The sequence below is a fragment of the Hemitrygon akajei genome, unplaced genomic scaffold (genome assembly GCF_048418815.1).
Source record: "Hemitrygon akajei unplaced genomic scaffold, sHemAka1.3 Scf000132, whole genome shotgun sequence".
Lineage (NCBI taxonomy): Eukaryota > Metazoa > Chordata > Chondrichthyes > Myliobatiformes > Dasyatidae > Hemitrygon > Hemitrygon akajei.
In genome coordinates, this window is record NW_027332018.1 from 1,159,795 (window position 1) to 1,179,427 (window position 19,633).

A 19,633-nucleotide genomic window follows, 5' to 3' on the forward strand; every position below is an offset into this window, starting at 1 on the left:
ACACTCCCGGGGTCAGACACAGAGTCAGGCTCCCTCCACACGGTCCAATCACACACTTTCGGGGTCAGACAACGAGTGAATCTCCCTTCACACGGTCCCATCACAGACTCCCGGGGTCAGATACCGAGCGAAGCTCACTCCACACTGTCTATTCACACACAACCGGGGTCATACAGTATGAATCTCCCTACACACCGTCCCATCATAATCCCCCGGGACGTGACAGAGAGTCCTTCAAACCGACTCTGCATACACTCCCGGGGTCAGACACTGAACGAACCTCCCTACACTCCATCCCACGACACACAGCCGGGGTCAGACAAAAGTAAATCTCCCTCCACAGCGTCTAATCACACAATCAAGGGATCAGACACAGAGTGAGGCTCCCTCCACACTGTCCAATCAGACCCACCCGGGGTCAGACATGTGGTGAATCTCCCTCCCACCGTCTTATCCCCTACTCCTGATGTCCGACATAATCTCTCATCACTAATCTAGAATTGTTGGGGGGTTGGAACCGAACTGAAGTGACTATGGAAGAGGAGGTTGGCTTACGGATAGACAAGGCTTACTGAGAAAGTAAGGAGGCCTGGGATCCAAGAGGACATTGCTTTGTGGATCCAGAACTGGCTTCACCACAGAACGCAAAGAGCAGTTGTAGACGGGTCATGTTCTGCTTGGATGTCTATCACCAGTGGAGTGTCTCAGGGATCTGTTCAGGGACCCTTACTCCTCGTGACTTTTATACATAACCTGGTGAGGAAGTGGAGGGATAGTGTGCTGATAACTTATGACCACACTGTGACACAAATGAACAACTTCACACTTATCTGGGTTGAACTCCATCTACCGCTTCTCAGCCCAGTTTTGCAACCTATCATTATCTCGCTGGAACCTCTGATAGCCCTCCACATTATCCACAATACCTCCAACCTTAGAGTCATCAGCAAACTTACCATCCCATCCCTCTACTTCCTCATCCAGGTCATTTTTAATAGTGCAAACAACTTTCCTCCCTCTATCTTATCTATCACCTTTTATTTTTTTTATCTATTTCTGCTTATCTGGAACTTAGTAAAATAGAAGGCCATATGTAAGCCTAGTAGTTTCAGAAGTAGGGACCTGTTCGGTACGACATTCTGAGCCGAAGGGCCTCTATTTATCTGCAGGCTTTCAGTGTGGTCATGTTTCTAAAGGAAAGTGTAAGCCAGTTACCCGACCCACAGTGGTTTGGAGAGTGTTGGAGTCTATTAATATAATTCAGGCACTTGCTGACACATGATAAAATATGTCAACGTCAGCTTGGTTTCTGTCATGAGAAATCTTGCTGACAAATCTGTTAGAGTTCTTTGAGGAAGTAACCAGCAGGGTCAGTAAAGAACAGGCAGTGGATGTCATTTACTGGACTTCCAGAAAGTATTTGGTAAAATGTCATGAATGAGGCTGCTTAACAAGATAGAATCGTATGGCGTTACAGGAAAGACACAGGCATGGACAGAAGAATGCCTGACAGGCAGGAGGCAGCAAGTGGGAATAAAACGGGCTTTCTCTGGTTGGCTGCCCGTGACTAGTGGTGTTACTCAGGGGGTCAGTGTTGGGACCGCTACTTTTCACATCATTTGTCAATAATTGAGTGGAATAGATGGCTTTGTGGCAACGTTTGCGGATGAAACGAAAATAGGCGTAGGGGTCAATTCCATCGTAAAAATCCTAGAACAATGTTGCTTTCTAAACGTCTCTTAAAAGTCCCCATTAGATCCGCCTCGACCACCATTGCTGGAAGTACAATATTGCTCTGTGGCAATCCATAGTCTCTGTGTGAAAAACATGGCTCCGACAATCCCTTGTGCCATCATCCAAGCGCCTTCAAACTGTGACCAAGCCCCTCGAGGACGGTGGGAGAGAGAGAGAGAGAGCGATGAGGAAGAGTTGAGAGAGAAAGAGAGAGGGGGGAGAGCTGAGAGAGAAAGGGAGAGAGCGATGGGGGAGAGCTGAGAGAGAAAGAGCGGGAGAGGGAGTGAGAGGGAGACTGTGAGTGTGTGTGTGTGAGAGAGAGAGATAGAGAGGGGAGAGAGAGAGAGAGAGAGAGAGAGAGAGAGAGAGAGAGAGAGAGAGAGAGAGAGAGAGAGAGAGAGAGAGAGAGAGAGAGAGAGAGAGAGAGAGAGAGAGAGAGGGGGGGGGGGGAATACGGAAGGAAAGAGAGAGCGCGCCACTGGACTCTGTTCACCTCTCTCCGAGGGGGGTGGCTCTTTCACCTCGGTGGATGTGCTGGGTCTTTGTCCTGGGGCCGTGGTTTCTCGCAGACAGAGGGGCTGAAGTCCTGGCGATGGTCAGGAGCTGTGGGCGCGTCCGTGGGGCAAATCAGCAAACAACCGAGGGGTGCAAATCTCCAGGACAATAGAGGCTCTGTCTGAGTGACACAAATCACTCCGACATTCGCTCCATCCTCTTTCCTGCCCTCGGTCTCTTCTTCCCTTTCCTTTCCTCTATCCCACTCCGATTCCTCTCTCCCTCCATCGTCCACATTCCTTCTCCCTCATCACTCCCCCTCCGATTCCTTTCTCCCTCCATCGTCCACATTCTTTCTACCTCATCCCTCCCCTTCCTGCACTCTGTTACTTTCTATATCGCTCTCTCTCCTCCCAATCCTCGTCTCCGCTCCCTCTCATTCAGTCCCTCCCTCTCTTCACCTCGTGCGCGCGCACTCTCTCTCTCTTTTCTCCCTCCTCCTCCCAATCTCTCTCCAAATCTCCCCTCTCTATTTCTCCCCTTTCACCCTCTTTCCTTTCCCAGTCTTTATCGCTCTATTTCCCTCTCTCCCCACACTCCCGACTATCTCCCAGTCACCCGTTTCTCTCCCTCCACTATCCTTCCCATCTCTCTCCCTCTCCGCATTTCTCCACACTTTCACTGATCTACCCCACCACTCTAATCACTTTCTCCAAAGCCCGCATGATCTCTCATCCACGCACTTCCTCCGCCTGCTCTCGGTTCCTCTCTTTATCAGCTGTTCATCTGCTGTTCGTTGGTGTCGGTCTAACTGTCCTATCAACACGGGCTTCCTCTGAAAAAGGCTGCTTCCGCTTTCGAGCTCAGAGACGGAAAGAATCCTCGACAGGATGGACGACAGTGAGACTTACCTGAATGTGAAGTTCACGAAAATGGACTCACGGTCACCTTCACAAGGTGAGTGGGGCAGAGAGACGGAGGTAGGGAGTTCCACTCCGTGATGATCCCGGGAGTGCGTGATCGGACGGTGAGGATGGAGCTTAACACAGTGTCTGACCCCGGGAGTGTGTGATAGGACGTTGTAGAGGGAGATTAATTTTGTTTCTGACCCCGGGAGTATATGATGGGACGGTGTGGAGGGACCTTCACTCTGTGTCTGACCCCGGGAGTGTGTGATGGGACGGTGTGGAGGGACCTTCACTCTGTGTCTGACCCCGGGAGTGTGTGATGGGACGGTGTGCAGGGAGATTCACTCTGTGTCTGACCCCGGGAGTGTATGATGGGACGGTGTGGAGGGAGCCTCACCCGACTTCTGACTCTCCCTGTTCTGTTCTGTCGTGCACGCAACCTAATGTCAAAAACATCTCGTCGCCCCGGGTCCGGACAGATCGAGGTCAGTTTCAGTTGGTCAGTTGGATAGAGAATTTGTTGGCAAACAGGAAGCAAAGAGTGGAAATAAACGGGACCTTTTCAGATTGGCAGTCGGTGTCCAGTGTGGTACCGCAAGGCTCAATGCTGGGACCTCAGTTGTTTTCAATATGTATTAATGATTTAGACGAGGGAATGAAATGCAGCATCTCCACGTTTGCGGATGTCACGAAGCTGGACGGCGGTGATAGCTGTGAGGAGGATGCTAAGAGGCTGCAGGGTGACTTGGATAGGTTAGTTGATTGGGCAAATTAATGGCAGATGCAATTTAATGTTATCCACTTTGGTTGCAAGAACAGGAAAACAGTTTATTATCTGTTTGGTGTCCGATTAGGAAAAGGGGAGGTGCAACGAGACATGGGTGTCATTGTACACCAGTCATTGAAAGTGGTCATGCAGGTACAGCAGGCGGTGAAAAAGGCAAATGGTATGTTGGCATTCATAGGATTCGAGTACAGGAACAGGGAGGTTCTACTGCAGTTGTACAAGGCCTTGGTGAGACTACACTTGGAGTATTTTGTGCAGTTTTGTTCCCCTATTCCGAGGAAAAAGATTCTTGCCATAGAGGGAGCACAAAGAAAGTTCACCAGATTGATTCCTGGGATGGCAGGACTTTCATATGAAAAAAGGCTGGATCGACCAGGCTTATAGTGACTGGAATTCAGAAGAATGCGGGAGGATCTTATGAAACTCACAAAAATTCTAAAGGGATTGTTCAGGCTAGATGCAGGAAGATGGTTTCCGATTTTGGGGAGGGGGTACTGAACGAGGGGTCAAAGTTTAAGGATAACGGAGAAGCATTTTAGGACAGAGATGAGGAAAAACTTCACACCGAGAGTGGTGTATCTGTGGAATTCTCTGCCACAGGAGACAGTTGAGGCCGGTTCATTGGCTATATTTAAGAGGAAGTTGGATATGGCCCTTTTGACTAAAGGGATCAGAGGGTATAGAGAGAAAGCAGGGACATGGTTCCGAGTTGGATGATCAGCCATGATCATGCCGAATAGCGGGGCGGGCTCTAAGAGTCGAATGGGCTACTCCTGCACCTATTTTTCTATGTTTCTCTGTTTCATCTTTGTTGGATTGATCCTGTTTAGGTGACGTGTCCAATCCTGCCGAGAGATCTCAGGGCAAACGTACAGTTACCCTATTGATTCCCTGTTTGAGTATCAGGCGGAGTGAACGCGTGGGAGAGACGATGGGAGGGGCTCTGAAATGTGTGGTGTTCGGTTGGGAGGATGCCGTGAAAAGTGAACCCCTGGAACGGACGGTATAGAGGGAGCGCCGTGGGATGTTTTGAGGAGAGCGTGCTGTAGAAGTTTCGGTGTGGAGAGTGCGCGGCATGAAGCCTTGACTACTGTCTCCCTTTTTAAACCCCACTCCCTTCCCCTCTTTCCCCTTCTCTCTCCTCCCTCACCTCCCCCACCCTCTCCTCTCTCCCTTCTCTCTCCGTCTCTCCCCTCCTCCCTCTCCTCGTTTTCCCTACTGTCTCCCACTGTCCCCTTCTCTTCGCCCTCTCTCATTGACCCCCCTCTCCCTCCTGTCTCTCCTTTATCACAATCACCGTCTCTACCACTGTCGGTCTCTGCCTCGCGCTCTTTCCCTCTCTCCCCGCTACCTCTCATCATTTCCCGTCCGCCCTTCCGTCTTCCCACCTCCCTCTGTCCCTAAATTTGCCGCTGATATCCCCTCTGCCTTTTCCTCCTCTCTATCCACGACACTTTTCCTTCTCCCGACGTTCTCTGCCCTCGCTCTTCTCTCTCTCTCAAATTTTCTTCTTCTTTCTCCCCATCCCTCTGCCCTTTTTCTCTTCCCTCACTCTCCCTTTTCAATCCCCCTCTCTTTCGCCCTCTCTCACACCTCTCCGTGACCTCTCACTGTTCCCGATTCTGTCCCCTGTCCCGCCCCCGTCTCTGCATATCTCACCACGTTCTCCCTCCCCAATCTTTCTCTCGCATCTTCCCGCCCATCGCCCCTATCGCTGTCTCCCCCTCTCTGTCCATCGATCTTCTCTTCTGCCTCGCTGTGTCTCTCCTCTCTCTCCCCCCACTCCCTCAACTTCTCTCTAGCTATCTCAATCCTCTGTCTTCTCTCGCTCTCTCTCTGACACACTCCCCCATTTTCTACTGCTGGCACTCTCTTCCTTATCTGCCTGTCTGATTTGCTCTCTCCCAGACGGTCTGAACTGCAGCTACTCAGAGCTGAACTTTCGGAAAGAGGAACCCAGCATTGATGAGGACGAAGATCCTCCCATTTCCTCGGGACCCGGCGGGCCGTCAACCACTGCGGAAACAGGTCAGAGTTCGCAGAAATGACATCATTCTGGAGGGGTCACGTGTCATACTCGCAAGTGTCCAAGCTTCTAATGCATCTGCTTCGACCACTTCCTTAGTCTCGTTCCATGGACTGACCACAATCTGGTAACAAAAGGCTGACACTCGGATCCACAATGAAATTCCTTTCTGTGAGGTGTTTAAATGAATGATCTAAATGAAATTGTAGATGGGTGGGTTAGAAACATAGAAACATAGAAAACATACTACAGTACATGCCCTTTGGCCCACAAAGCTGTTCCTGACATGTCCCTTCCATAGAACTACATTGGCTTTACCCATAGCACTCTATTTTTCTAAGCTCCATGTATCCATCCAGGAGTCTCTTAAAAGACCCTATCGTTTCCACCTCCACCACCGCCGCCGGCAGCACATTCCACGCACTCACCGCTCTCCGCGTAAAAAAAACTTACCCTCTGTACGATCTTCCAAGCAGCTTAAAACCATACCCTCTGGTGCTAGGCATTTTTGCCCTGGGAATACGTCTCTGGCTATCCGCACGATCAATGCCTCTCATCATCTTGTACACATCTATCAGGTCACTTCTCATTCTCAGTCGCTCCAAAAAGTTCTCTCAACCTTTTCTCATAAGACATGCTCCCCAATCCAGGCAACATTCTTGTAAATATCCTCTGCACCCTTTCTGCGGTTTCCACGGCTTTACTATAGTGAGGTGAACAGAACTTAGCACAGTACTCCAGTTGGGGTCTGACGAGGGTCCTATATAGCTGTAATATTACCTCTTGGTTCTTAAATGTATATAAATGATCTGGATGACATTGTAGATGGGTGCGTTGATAGGTTTGCAGATGATACGGCGAGTGGTGGTGTGTGGAGAGCGGAGAAGACTGGCAAACAATTCAGTGTGACATAGATCAGTTATAGATATGGTTTGGAGACCGGGCAGATGGAGTTTAACCCGGACAAACCTAAAATGTTACACCTTGATAGGTCAATTGAGAGAAATGACACACTATCAGAGCCAAGATCCGAAACAGTTTTGAAGCATAGAACCATAGAAAACCTACAGCACAAAGCAGGCCTTCCAGCCCACAATGATGTGCCGAATATGTCCTTACATTAGATGGGCAGAGGATATTGGGGTCCATGTTCATAGCTCCCTGAACGTGGCTGCACAGTTTGATGGGTTGGTTAAGAAGTCCAATGGCATTACTGCCTTTATTAGTCGGGGCATTGAGTACAAATATCAGGGCATTATGTTGCAACTTTATAAAAATCATTAGTTAGGCTGAATCAGGCCTATTGTATACAGTTCTGGTCACTCCATTATCGGAATGATGTCAGGGCGTTGGGGAGCCTCCGGAGAGGTTTAACAGGACTCTGCCGGGATTCGTTGGCATGTGTTACAACGACCTGACCGATCTCTGGAATGCGTCAGACACCTCCCCGCCTTTGCCATGTCAAGGAATTTGGAATTTCCTGAGGCACCAAAAGGCACTGGTGAGAACACACTTAGAGTATTGCGTGCAGTTTCGGGCTCCTTATCCATTCTTACGTCAGAGAGGGCTCAGAGAAGATTCAGGAGAATGATTCCAGGAATGAGAGGGTCGCAGTATGAGGAACATCTGGCAACCCCTGGTCTGTATTCCCTGAGGTTCAGGAGAATGAGGGGGGATCGTTCCGAATGCTGAACGGCCTGAACAGATCAGATATGGAAATGACATTTCTCATGGTAAGGAATTCTAGACAAGAGGGCACGGCTTCAAGACTGAAGGAAGCCCTTTTCGAACTGAAGTGGGAGAAATTACTTCAGTCAACGGGTGGTAAAGCTGTGGAATTTATTGCCACGAGCAGTTGTGGAAGGAAAGGCACTGGGTGCGTATAAGGCAGAGAGATTTTGGTTCCTAATTATCCAGCGTTTCAAAGGGGATGGGGCGGGGAGTGGGGATGACTGAAAGAATTAGATCAGCCCATGATTGAATGGCGGAGCGGTCTCGGTGGCCCGAGTGGCCTACTACTGCTGCTATATCTTATGAAACATAGAAACAGAAAAAAACCTGCTGCCCAATACAAGCCTCTTAAAAGACACTGTATTATCCGGCTTCACCGCTGTTGCCGGCAGCCCATTCCACGCACTCTCTACTCGCTGAGTAAAAAACTTAGCCCTGACATCTCCTCTGTACCTACTCCCCAGCACCTTAAACCTGCGTGCTCCTGTGGCAACCATTTCAGCCCTGGGGAAAAGAATCTGAGTAACCACACGATCAATACCTCCCATCATCTTGGACACCCCTATCCCCGTTCGCCCCAAGGAGGAAAGGCCGAATTTAGTCAACCTGTTCTCACGAGGCCTGCTTCCCAATGCAGGCAACGTGCTTGTAAATCTCCTCTTCACCTTACCTCTGGGCTCCTAAATTCAATTCCACGATTGATGAAGGCCAATACACCATACGCCTTCTTAACCACAGAGTCTAAATGCGCACCCCTTTGAGCGTCCTGTGGACTCGGAGCCCAAGATCCTTCTGATCCTTCACATTTCCAAGAAACATAATTAATACTATATTCTGCCATCATATTTGACCTATCAAACTGAATCACTTCAAACTTATTTGGGTTGAATTCCAACTGCCACTTCTTAGCTCTGTTTTACATCCTATTGATACACCGCTGTAACCTCTGACAACCCTCCACACTATCCATAACACCTCCAACTTTTGTGTCATCAGCAAACATACTAACCCATCCCTCCACTTCCTCATCCAGGTTGTTTATAAAGATCACGACGAATAAGGGTCCCAGAACAGATCCCTGAGGCACTCCACTGGTGACCGACCTCCATGCAAAATATGACACGTCTACAACGAGTCTTTGACTTCTGTGGGCAAGCCGGTTGTGGGATCCACAAAGCAATATTCCTTTGGATCCCATGCCTCCTTACTTTCTTAATAAGCCTTGCATGGGGTACCTTATCAAATGCCTTGCTGAAATCCATGTACGTTACATCTACTCCTCTTCCGTCATCAATGTGTTTGGTCACATCCTCAAGCTCGTAAGGCTCAACCTTCCCTTTACAAATCCATGCAGATTACTCCTAATCATGTTACACCTCTTCAAATGTTCAAATGTCTTCCCTCTCAGGATCTTCTCCATCAACTTACCAGCCACTGAGTTAGGACACACTGGTCTATAATTTCCTGTGCTATCTTTACTCCCTTTCTGGAATAAGGGAAAAACATCCGCAACCCTCCAATCATTCGGATCCTCTCCCGTCGCTGTTGATGATGCATAGATCGTCGCCATAGGCTTAGCAGTCTCCTCCCTCACTTCCCACTGCAGCCTGCGGTACATTTCGTCCGTTCCAGGCGAATTATCCAACTTGATGCTCTACAAAAGCTCCAGCACATCCTCTTTCTGAATATCTGCATGGTCAGGCTTTTCAGCCTGCAGCAAATAATCACTACAATCATTAAGATACTGAAGTATTCATTAAGCAGCTCTTATGGACTCATTAAGTATGTATTATAATCTTATGATCGTATGGTCTCTCCACAGCTGCGCAAGGGCAGGAGTCGAAAGGGAAGATCGGAAATAGAGCGCACCGTCTTATCTGCCTACTCAGCCTAGTTACTTCCGCCCTCATCGTCATAGTGGCCGGTCTCTCGATCCATGGTGAGTGGAACGGGCTCCGGGTGGAGTCAGACCATAAATAAAGAGAGTAGAATGAATTGTTATTACAAAGCACCACAGCGACACCAACCCCTTACTGTAACACCGATTAAAAACCCCTACCATAGGGAAAAGTGATGATCATAGAACATAGAACATACAATAGTAAATCACATTACAGGCCCATCGGCCCACAATGTTGTGCCGACCCTCAAACCCTGGCCCCATAAAACCCCCCACCTTAAATTCCGCTATATACCTGTCTAATAGTCTCTTAAACTTCACTCGTGTATCTGCCTCCACCACTGACTCAGGCAGTGCATTCCACGCACCAACCACTCTCTCAGTGAAAAACATTCCTCTAATATCCCCCTTGAACTTTCCTCCCCTTACCTTAAAGCCATGTCCTCTTGTACTGAGCAGTGGTGCCCTGGGAAAGAGGAGATAGCTGTCCTCTCTCTCTATTCCTCTTAATATCTTGTACACCTCTATCATGTCTCCTCTCATCCTCCTTCTCTACAAAGAGTAAAGCCCCAGCTCCCTTAATCTCTGATCATAATCCATACTCTCTAAAACAGGCAGCATCCTGGTAAATCTGTGCTGTACACTTTCCAATGCTTCCACATCCTCCCTATAGTGAGGCGACCAGAACTGGACACAGTGCTCCAAGTGTGGCCTAACCACAGTTTTATAGAGCTGCATCATTACATCTCGTCATGGAACCTTGTCAAATGCCTTACTAAAATCCACGTAGATCTCATCCACTGCACTACCCTCATCTATATGCCTGGTCACTTCCTCAAAGCAATCTATCAGGCTTGTTGGAGACGATCTGAACTTCACAGAGCCATGCTGACTGTCCCTGATCAGACCGTCCTGATGAGGTCCTGAATTGTGATTTTTGGGAACTAGGCAGACGTCGGAAGAACAGGACCTCAAGGGTGACGGTCTCAGGATTGCTGCCAGTGCAACGTGATAGTGATGGTAAGGATTGGAGGAGATGGCTGTTGAATGCGTGGCTGAGGGGCTGGTGCAGTGGGCAAGGCTTTAGATTTCTGGATCATTGGAATCCCTTCTGGGGAAGGTGGGACCTGTACAGATTGGATGGGTCTCGAGGGGGAGGAATATCCTTTCAGGTAGGTTTGCTGGCATGGTTCGGGAGGGTTTACAATAATATGCGAGGCAGATAGGACCCAGAGCGATAGATAAGTGAAAGAAGTGCATGGAGTAAAGCCAGATCCAACAGATAGAGAGGCTTTGAGGAAGGAGAAGCAGAATAAAGGGTGTAAAGGTAGTAAGGAAGAAGGGCGTAAGTGCGTGTACTTCAATGCAAAAAGCATCAGGAACAAAGGTGATGAACTGAGGGCTTGGATACATACATGGGATTATGATGTACTGGCCATTGCAGAGACTTGCCTCAACCAGTGAAGGAATGGATAATCAATATTACTGGATTTCAGTGTTTTAAACGGGGTAGAGAGGGGGAAAAAGGGGGGGATGGGTGGCATTACTTGTCGGCAGCAGAATAGTCGGGAAATGTCGCACGATCCCCTTTTGAGTCTCTATGGGTGGAAGTCAGGAACAGGAAGGGCGAAGCAACTCTAATGGGAGAATCCTATATGCCCCTGGTAGCAGCAGAAATACCGAGGAGCAGATTGGGAAGCAGATTTTGGAAAGATGCAAAAATAGGAGGGTTGTTATCATTGATGATTTTAACTTCCTTAATATTGATTTGGCACCTGATTAGTTCCAATGGTTTAGACGGGGTAGATTTTGATAAGCGTGTCCAGCACGGATTTCTGTCACAGAGTGTTGATCGACTGACTAGGAGGAATGCCATACCAGATCCAGTATTAGGTAACGAACCGGGTCAGGTCATAGATCTGTCAATGGGTGAGCATCTGGGGGACAGTGATCACCGCTCCCTGACCTTTAGCATTATCATGGAAAAGAATAGAATCAGAGAGACAGAAGAAATTTTAATTGGGGAAGGGCAAATATGAGGCTCTAAGACTAGAACATGCGGGTGTGAATTGGGATGATGTTTTTGCAGGGAAATGTTCTATGGACATGTGGACGATGTTTACGGATATCTTACAGGATGTTAGGGATAAATTTGTCCCGGTGAGGAAGATAAAGAATGGTAGGGTGAAGGAACCATGTGTGACAAGTGATGTGGAAAATCTAGTCAGGTGGAAGAAGGCAGCATACATGAGGTTTTGGAAGCAAGGATCAGACGGGGTTATTGAGGAATATAGGGTAGCAAGAAAGGATCTTAAGAAGGAGCTGAGACGAGCAAAAAGGGGGCATGAGAAGGCCTTGGTGAGTAGGGTAAAGGAAAACACCAAGGCATTCTTCAATTACGAGAACAAGAAAAAGATGAAAGGAGCAAATGTAGGACTGATTAGGGATAAAGGTGGCCTGTAGGCTGTGGAAGTAATCGAGGTCGTCAATGAATACTTCTCTTCGCTATTCACCAATGAGAGGGAACTTGATGACGGTGAGGACAATATGAGTGGGGTTGATGTTCTGGAGCATGTTGGTACTAAGGGAGAGGAGGTGTGGGAGTTGTTAAAATTCATTATGACGGATAAGTCCCCGGGGCCTGACGGCATATTCCCCAGGCTGCTCCACGAGGCGAGGGAAGAGATTGCTGAGACTCTGGCTAGGATCTTTATGTCCTCGCTGTCCACGGGAATGGTACCGGAGGTTTGGAGGGAGGAGAATGTTGTCCCCTTGTTCAAAAAATTTGGTAGGGATTCTCCGTGTAATTATGAGCCTTACGTCTGTGGTGGGAAAACTTTTTGAAAAGATTGTTAGGAATTGGATCAATGGGCATTTAGAGAATCGTGGTCTGAGTAGTGACAGTCAGCATGGCTTTGTGTAGGACAGATCGTGTCCAACAAGCCTGATAGATTTATCTGAGGATGTGACCAGGCATATAGATGAGGGTAGTGTAGTGAATGTAATATACGTGAATTTTATTAAGGCTTTTGACAAGGTTCCACACAGTAGGCTTATTCTTAAAACCCGAAGGCATGGGATACAGGGATGTTTCCCAGGTGGATGCAGTATTGGATTGCCTGCAGAAGGCAGACGCTCGTGGTAGGAGGAGTACATTCGTAATGGAGGGTTGTGACTAGTGGTATCCCACAAGGATCGGTTCTGGGACATCTACTTTTCGTGTTTTTCATTATCGACCTGGATGTGAGGGTAGAAGGGTGGGTTCGCAAGTTTGCAGACGTCACAAAGGCTGGTGGTGTTGTGGGTAGTGTACAGGATTGTCGAAATATGCAGAGAGAAATTGATTGGATGCAGAAGTGGACTGATTAGTGACAGATGGAATTCAACCCATAGAAGTGTGAGGTTTTACAGTTTGGAAGGACAAACACCATTTACAAAGTAAATGGCATGACACTTGGTAGTGTGGAGGAGCAGAGGGATCAGGGGGTAAATGTCCACAGATCCCTAAAAGTTGCCTCACAGGTAGATAGGGTACTTCGGAAAGCGTATGGGGTGTTAGCTATCTTATGTCCAGGGATAGAGTTTAAGAGTCGCGAGTTAATGGTGCAGCTCTTTAAAACTCTAGTTAGGCCACACTTGGAGTACTGTGTCCAGTTCTGGTCGCCTCACTACAGGAAGGATACGGAAGAATTGGAAAGGGTGCAGTGGAGATTTACCAGGACTTTTCTTGGTTTCGAGAGTTTGCATTATGATCAGAGATTATGGGAGCTCGGGCTTTACTCTTTGGAGAGAAGGAGAATGAGAGGAGACATGATAAAGTTATAAATGATATTAAGAGGAATAGATAGAGTGGACAGCCAGCGCCTCTTCCCCAGGGCAGCACTGCTCAATGCAAGAGGACATGGCTTTAAGGTAAGGATTTGGAAGTTGAAAAGGGATATTAGAGGAAGGTTTTTCTTTATTCAGAGAGTGGTTGGGGCGTGGAATGCACTGCCTGAGTCAGTAGTGGAGTCAGATTCATTAGTGAAATTTAAAAGACTGCTGGAAAGGTATGTGGAGGAATTTCTGGTAGGGAGTTATATTGGAGGCAGGGTTTAAGGATCGGCATAACATTGTGGGCCGAAGGGCCTGAACTGTGCTGTACTGTTCTATGTTCTATAACACGGACACACCCCGAATCCTGATAAAAACACTGCCTTTCCCGTAACACAATCAAGACTCTTGCTGACACCGACACGCCATTCACCATAACATCAACAGTCCTGTTACCGTAGCACGGTCACGACCTTCAACGAGACACAGATACACTCCTGACCGCGACACTGACAGGAACATCGCCGTGACTCACACACATGGCTGTCACACTGACCACAACGTACCCCTCACTAACATCGACATGCTCCTGAAGCTTACTGATAAACTCCTCAAGGGGACACCGAAACACACCTCACAGCGACACCGACACGCTCTTCACCTTGACACTGAGGGAGCGTACACCGTGACAACTTCACGCTCCTCAGCGCGATCCGCTCTGCACCGCATGATAACAAAGACTCAGCAGTCACTTTAACACCCTTTACCGAGACAGTATCACCCTTCAACATAACACCGATGCACCGCTCACTGAAGCAATTACCCACACCTCACCCTGACACAGACAAACCCATCACAGTGATACCGACACCTAAATTCACAATGACAGCGACATATTACTCTCAGTGACATCGACACACACCTCAGCCTGACCCGCTCACGCACACCATGGCCATGACATGTCTCTCACCGTGACACAGACATACCCCGCTCTGTGAGACCAGCAAGCTCCACACCATGACACAGATACTCCACCCACGGCGACAAAACCAGGCCCTCACCCTGACATTTTCCACATCTTGACATCGAGATACAGTTCATTGGGACCCGGTACACATCTCGCCGGGGCACAGAATCACTTATCACAGTGACACCGACACATTCCTCACAGCAACTCCGACATGCCCTGCACGATACTGACGCAGACCCCCATGGTAATAACAACGAAACCTTCACCGGGACATTGATATACCCCTCAGCGTGACACAGAAAAGACCATCAAGGAGGCGCCGACGCCTCTCACTGTGTCACCAGCAAATCGTTCACTGTGACACTGACACAACACTCTCTGTAATACGTTCGGTCGCGTGACGCTGACTCACGTGTCACTGTAAACGCTAATCATCCTTCACCATCTCTCTCAGTGTCACAGATTCCTGAGTCTCAGATCACATCCGGCAGAAACTTCCAGCTCTTTTGGGAAGAGTATCACGAGATGAACAGGACCCAGCGCCAATGTCGACTACAAGTCCATTGGTTAAACTCAACCCTTGAATCCACAATATCGGAGAATTCCCACCTCAATCTCTCCCAGAGAACCTGTATCAAGAATCTCTCTGCGCTCAACTCTAATCTGTCCGATCTTAAACGAAGGCACAGCGATCTCCGTCACCAGTTCACTGAGATGGAAACGAAGTACAGATCTGTCAACGAAACCAAGGCTCAAATCTGTGAATTGTTGACCAGCAGAAAAGGTGAGGCATCATCCCCCTCTTTCACCCGCTCCTCATCACAGAGCAGGCATGGAGAGAGGAAGCGTTACTCTGTGCTTGACATCGGGAGTGTGTGATGGGGCTGCGTGGAGGAAGTTTCACTCTATCACTGAATCCAGGAGATTGTGTTGGGACGTTGTGGAGTTGGATTCACTCTGTTGTTGACAGCGGGATTGTGTAATGGGACAATATTCAGAGTGATTCGCTTCATGTCCGGCCCCTGAAGTATGTTATTCACCGTGGAGAGGCAGTTTGACCCTGAATCAGTGATTGTGTGACGGGACGGTGCAGCGAGGGCTTCACGCTGTGTCTGATCAAAAGTGTGTGATGGAATCGTGGAGAGAAATTTGAAGTCTGTGACTGAATCCCGGAGTGAGTGATGGTAGCCTGCAGAAGCGGATTCACTCTGTGTTTGAATCTGGGTGTGTGTGATGGTATCGTGGAGAAACAGCTTCAGACTGTGTTTGAATCCGGGGTGTGTGATGGGACAGTGCAGAGGGGCGTTCATTCTAAGTGACACCATATGTGTGATTGGACATTGTGGAGGGAGTCTGAACCCGTGCGTGTGTCATGGGAGGAGGTGGGCGAAACTACGCTTTATGTGAGAACACAGGGGTTGTGATAGGACCGTTCAGTGAGAGCTTCACTCTGTGACTCGCCAGGAAGTGTATGATGGGACGAAAGGAGGGAGATTCACATGGTTTTGAACTCGGGAATGTGTGATGTAATCGTGTGGAGGCAGCTTCACTCTGTGTCTGATAGTTTGCTCTGTGGTGTGTTGAGTAGCTGTAAAGGAAAAAAAAACACTCTCCCTCTGAGACAGCGGGAGAGTTTAAAAAGCGAACAGATTTACGGAGCGGGCGATGGAGTAGTGGGAGACAGAGTAGGAAGGCTTTGGCTCGAGAGGCTACGGCGGGCAGAGACTGAGGACGAGCTTTCTCCCAGTGAGGTAAGGCCGGGTAAACTCTTTTAATAAATTAGAAGTAGGTAATGGAGGCAGCAGTTAGGACAATCATGTGCTCCGTTTGCGGGATGTGGGAAGTCAGGGCGAGCACAATTGTCCCTGATGACTACACCTGTAAAAGGTGCATCCAGCTGCAGCTCCTGACAAACCGAGTTAGGGAACTGGAGCTGGAGCTGGATGAACTTCGGATCATTCATGGGGGAGAGACAGAAACAGATCGGACTTTCAGGGAGATAATCACTCCTAAGAGTCAGGAGACAGGTAGCTTGGTGACTGTCTGGTGAGGGAAAGAGAATAGTCAGGAAGAACAGAGCACACCTGTGGCCGTTCCAATAAACTATAAGTCTACCGTTTAGGATACTGCTCGTGGGGAGGACCTACCAGGGAGAAGTTCTGAGTTGTCACGTCGGATGCACCAACACTGTATCCTCAGAAGTGAAAGAGGGAAAAGAGGAGAGGAGAAGTGATGGGGGATACAATAGTTAGGGGGGCAGATAAGAGGTTCTGTGGGAGAGTTGGAGAATCTCGGATGGTCTGTTGCCTCCCTGGTGCCAGAGTCCGCGATATCTCGGATCGAGTTCATAGTATTCTCAAGAGGGAGGTTGAGCAGGCAGATGTCGTGGTCCATGTAAGGACCACCGGCGTGGATGTGAAGAAGGAGGAGGGCCTGCAAAGAGAGTTTAGGGAGTTAGGTGCAAAGTTGAAGGACATGACCGCCAGGTTTGCAATCTCAAGCTTTCGACTAGTGCCACGTTTTGGTGAGGCTATAAATAGGAGGATAACGCAGCTATATCCGTGGCTAAGGAGTTGGTGCAGGTGGGAGGGCTTTATGTTTCTGAACAATTGGGTCTTGTTTCAGGGAAGCTGGGAACTGTTCCGACGGGACGGGTTGTACCTGAAGTGTAATGAGAATAAAATCATTTCGGGAAGGTTTGCTAGAGCTGCTCCAGGGGTTTTAAACTGGATTTGCAGGGAGAGGGGAGCCAGAGTGTTCGAACAGATAGTGACGTGGTGGAGGATAAAAGTCATGCGAGAACTGCAAGTACAGTGCATAGAGTAAACCCAGAGCTAACATATAAAGAGGCTTTGTGAAAAAAGAAGCAGAATAAAGGGTGTGAGGGTAGTAAGGTAGAAGGGCTGATGTGTGTGCACTTCAATGCAAGAAACATCAGGAACAAAGGTGATGAACTGAGAGCTTGGATACATACAGGGAATTGTGATGTAGTGGCCTTTACACCAGGGCAGGAATGGATTCTCGATATTCCTGGAATTCAGTGGGAAAGGGGAGGATGAGTGGCCTGACTGGTCAGGGATACTATTACAGCTACAGAAAAGGAGGATAATGCAGCAGGATCCTCTTTTGTGTCAGTATGGGTGTAAGTCAGTAGTTATTGGGATTATTCAATGTTCCCCATGGGATCTGCAGAGATACCGAGGAGCAGATTGGGAGTCAGATTTAGAAAAGGCGCACAAATAACTGGGTTGTTATCATGGGTGATGTTAACTTCCCTAATATTTATTGGCACCTGCTTATTTCCAACGGTTTAGACGGGACAGAGTCCGTTAAGTGCGTCCAGGACGGATTCCTGTCACAGTATTTTGACAGGCCGACCTGGGGGAATGCCATGCTGGACCTAATATTAGGTAACGAACCGGGTCAGGTCACATATCTCTCAGTGGGTGAGCAGCTGGGGGAGAGTGACCACCTCTCCCTGGCCTTTAGCATTGTCATGAAAAAGGATAAAATCAGGGAGGATAGGATTGTTTTTTAATTGGGAAGGGCAAATTATGAGACTATAAAGCTAGAACATATAGCGAGTGTGAATTGGGATGATCTTTGTACAAGGAAATGTACTATGGACATGTGGTCGATGTTTAGTTATCACTTGCAGGATGTTAGGGGCAATGTTTTGAAGTTGAGTTAGATAAAGATTGGTAAGCTTATGGAACCATGGGTGACGAGTGAGGTGGAAAACCTAGTCAGGTGGAAGAAGGCAGCATAAATGAGGTTTAGGAAGCAAGGATCAGATGGGTCTATTGAGGAACGTAGGGTAGCAAGAAAGGATCTTAAGAAGGGGCTGAAGAGAGCAAGAAGTGCGCATGAGAACGCCTTGGCGAGAGGGGTAAAGGAAAACCCCAAGGCATTCTTCAATCATGTGAAGAACAAAGGAATGACAGGAGTGAAGATAGGACCGATTAGAGATAAAAATGGGATGATGTGACTGGAGGCTGTGGCAGTGAGCGAGGTCCTCAATGAATACGTCCCTTCGGTATTCACCAATGAGAGGGAAATTGATGACGGTGAGGGCAATATGAGTGAGGTCCATGTTTTGGAGCATGTTCATATTTACGGAGAGGAGGTCTTGGAACTATTAACATACATTACGACGGTTAAGTCCCCGCGGCCTGACGGAATATTCCCCAGGCTGCTCCACGAGGTGAGGGAAGAGATTGCTGAGCATCTGGCTAGGATCCTTATGTCCTCGTTGTCCACAGGGATGGTTCCGGAGGATTGGAGGGAGACGAGTGTTATCCCCTTGTTCAAAAAAGTTAGTTGGGATAGTCCGGATAATTATAGACCAGTGAGCCTTAAATCTGTGTTGGGAAATCTGTTGGAAAAGATTCATAGAGAACGGATCAATGGGCGTTTAGAGAATTATGTTCTGATCAGCGACAGAAAACATGGCTTTGTGAAGTGCAGATAGTGTCTAACAAGCCTGTGAGGAGGTGACCAGTCATAGAGGTGATGGTAATGCGGTGGATGTGAACTACATGGATTTTAGTGAGGCATTTGATAAGGATCAACACGGTAGGCTTATTTCGAAAGTCAGAAGGCATGGGATCCAGGGAAGTTTCACCTGGTGGATTCAAAATTAGCTTGCCTGCAGGAAGCAGAGTGACTTGGTGGGGGGAGTACATTCGAATTGGAGGGTTGTTACTAGTGGTGTCCCATTAGGTTCGGTTCTAGCACCCCTACGTTTCGTGTCCGTTATTAACCACCTGAGGGTGGAAGGGTGAGTTGGCAAGATTGCAGACGACATAAAGGCAGGTGCTGTTGTGGATAGTGTAGAGGATTGTCAACGATTGCAGAGATAAACATAGATGCAGAGATGAGCTGTGAATTAGCAGATGGAGTTTAACCGGGAGAAGAGTGAGGTGGTACACTTTGGAAGGACAAACTCCAAGGCAGAGTACAAAGTAAATGGCAGGATACGTGGTAGTGTGGAGGAGCAGAGGGATCTGGAGGTACATGTCCACAAATCCCAGAATGTTGCTTCACAGGTAGATAGGATTGTTAGGAAAGCTTATTCTGTGTTCGCTTTTATAAGTCATGGGATAGAGTTTAAGAGTCGCGAGGTAATGATGCAGCTCTGCGAAACTCTGGTTAGGCCACACTTGGAGTACAGTGTCCAGTTCTGTCGCCTCACGATAGGAACGATGTGGACGCGTTGGAAAGGGTACAGAGGAGATTTACCGGGATGCTGCCTGGTTTAGAGAGTATG

The 19,633-nt window shown here is 48.3% G+C and overlaps 1 protein-coding gene across 1 annotated transcript; it reads left to right on the forward strand.

The window, feature by feature from the left end:
• The first annotated feature begins 3,079 nt into the window (after nucleotides 1-3,079).
• LOC140723751 (uncharacterized) lies at nucleotides 3,080-17,036 on the forward strand. The gene is made up of 5 exons (XM_073038295.1): nucleotides 3,080-3,186; nucleotides 5,833-5,952; nucleotides 9,504-9,620; nucleotides 14,819-15,148; nucleotides 16,990-17,036. The coding sequence occupies exons 1-5, from the start codon at nucleotides 3,120-3,122 to the stop codon at nucleotides 17,034-17,036; spliced, it is 681 nt and encodes a 226-aa protein (XP_072894396.1). The 5' UTR covers nucleotides 3,080-3,119.
• The last annotated feature ends 2,597 nt before the right edge of the window (nucleotides 17,037-19,633 follow it).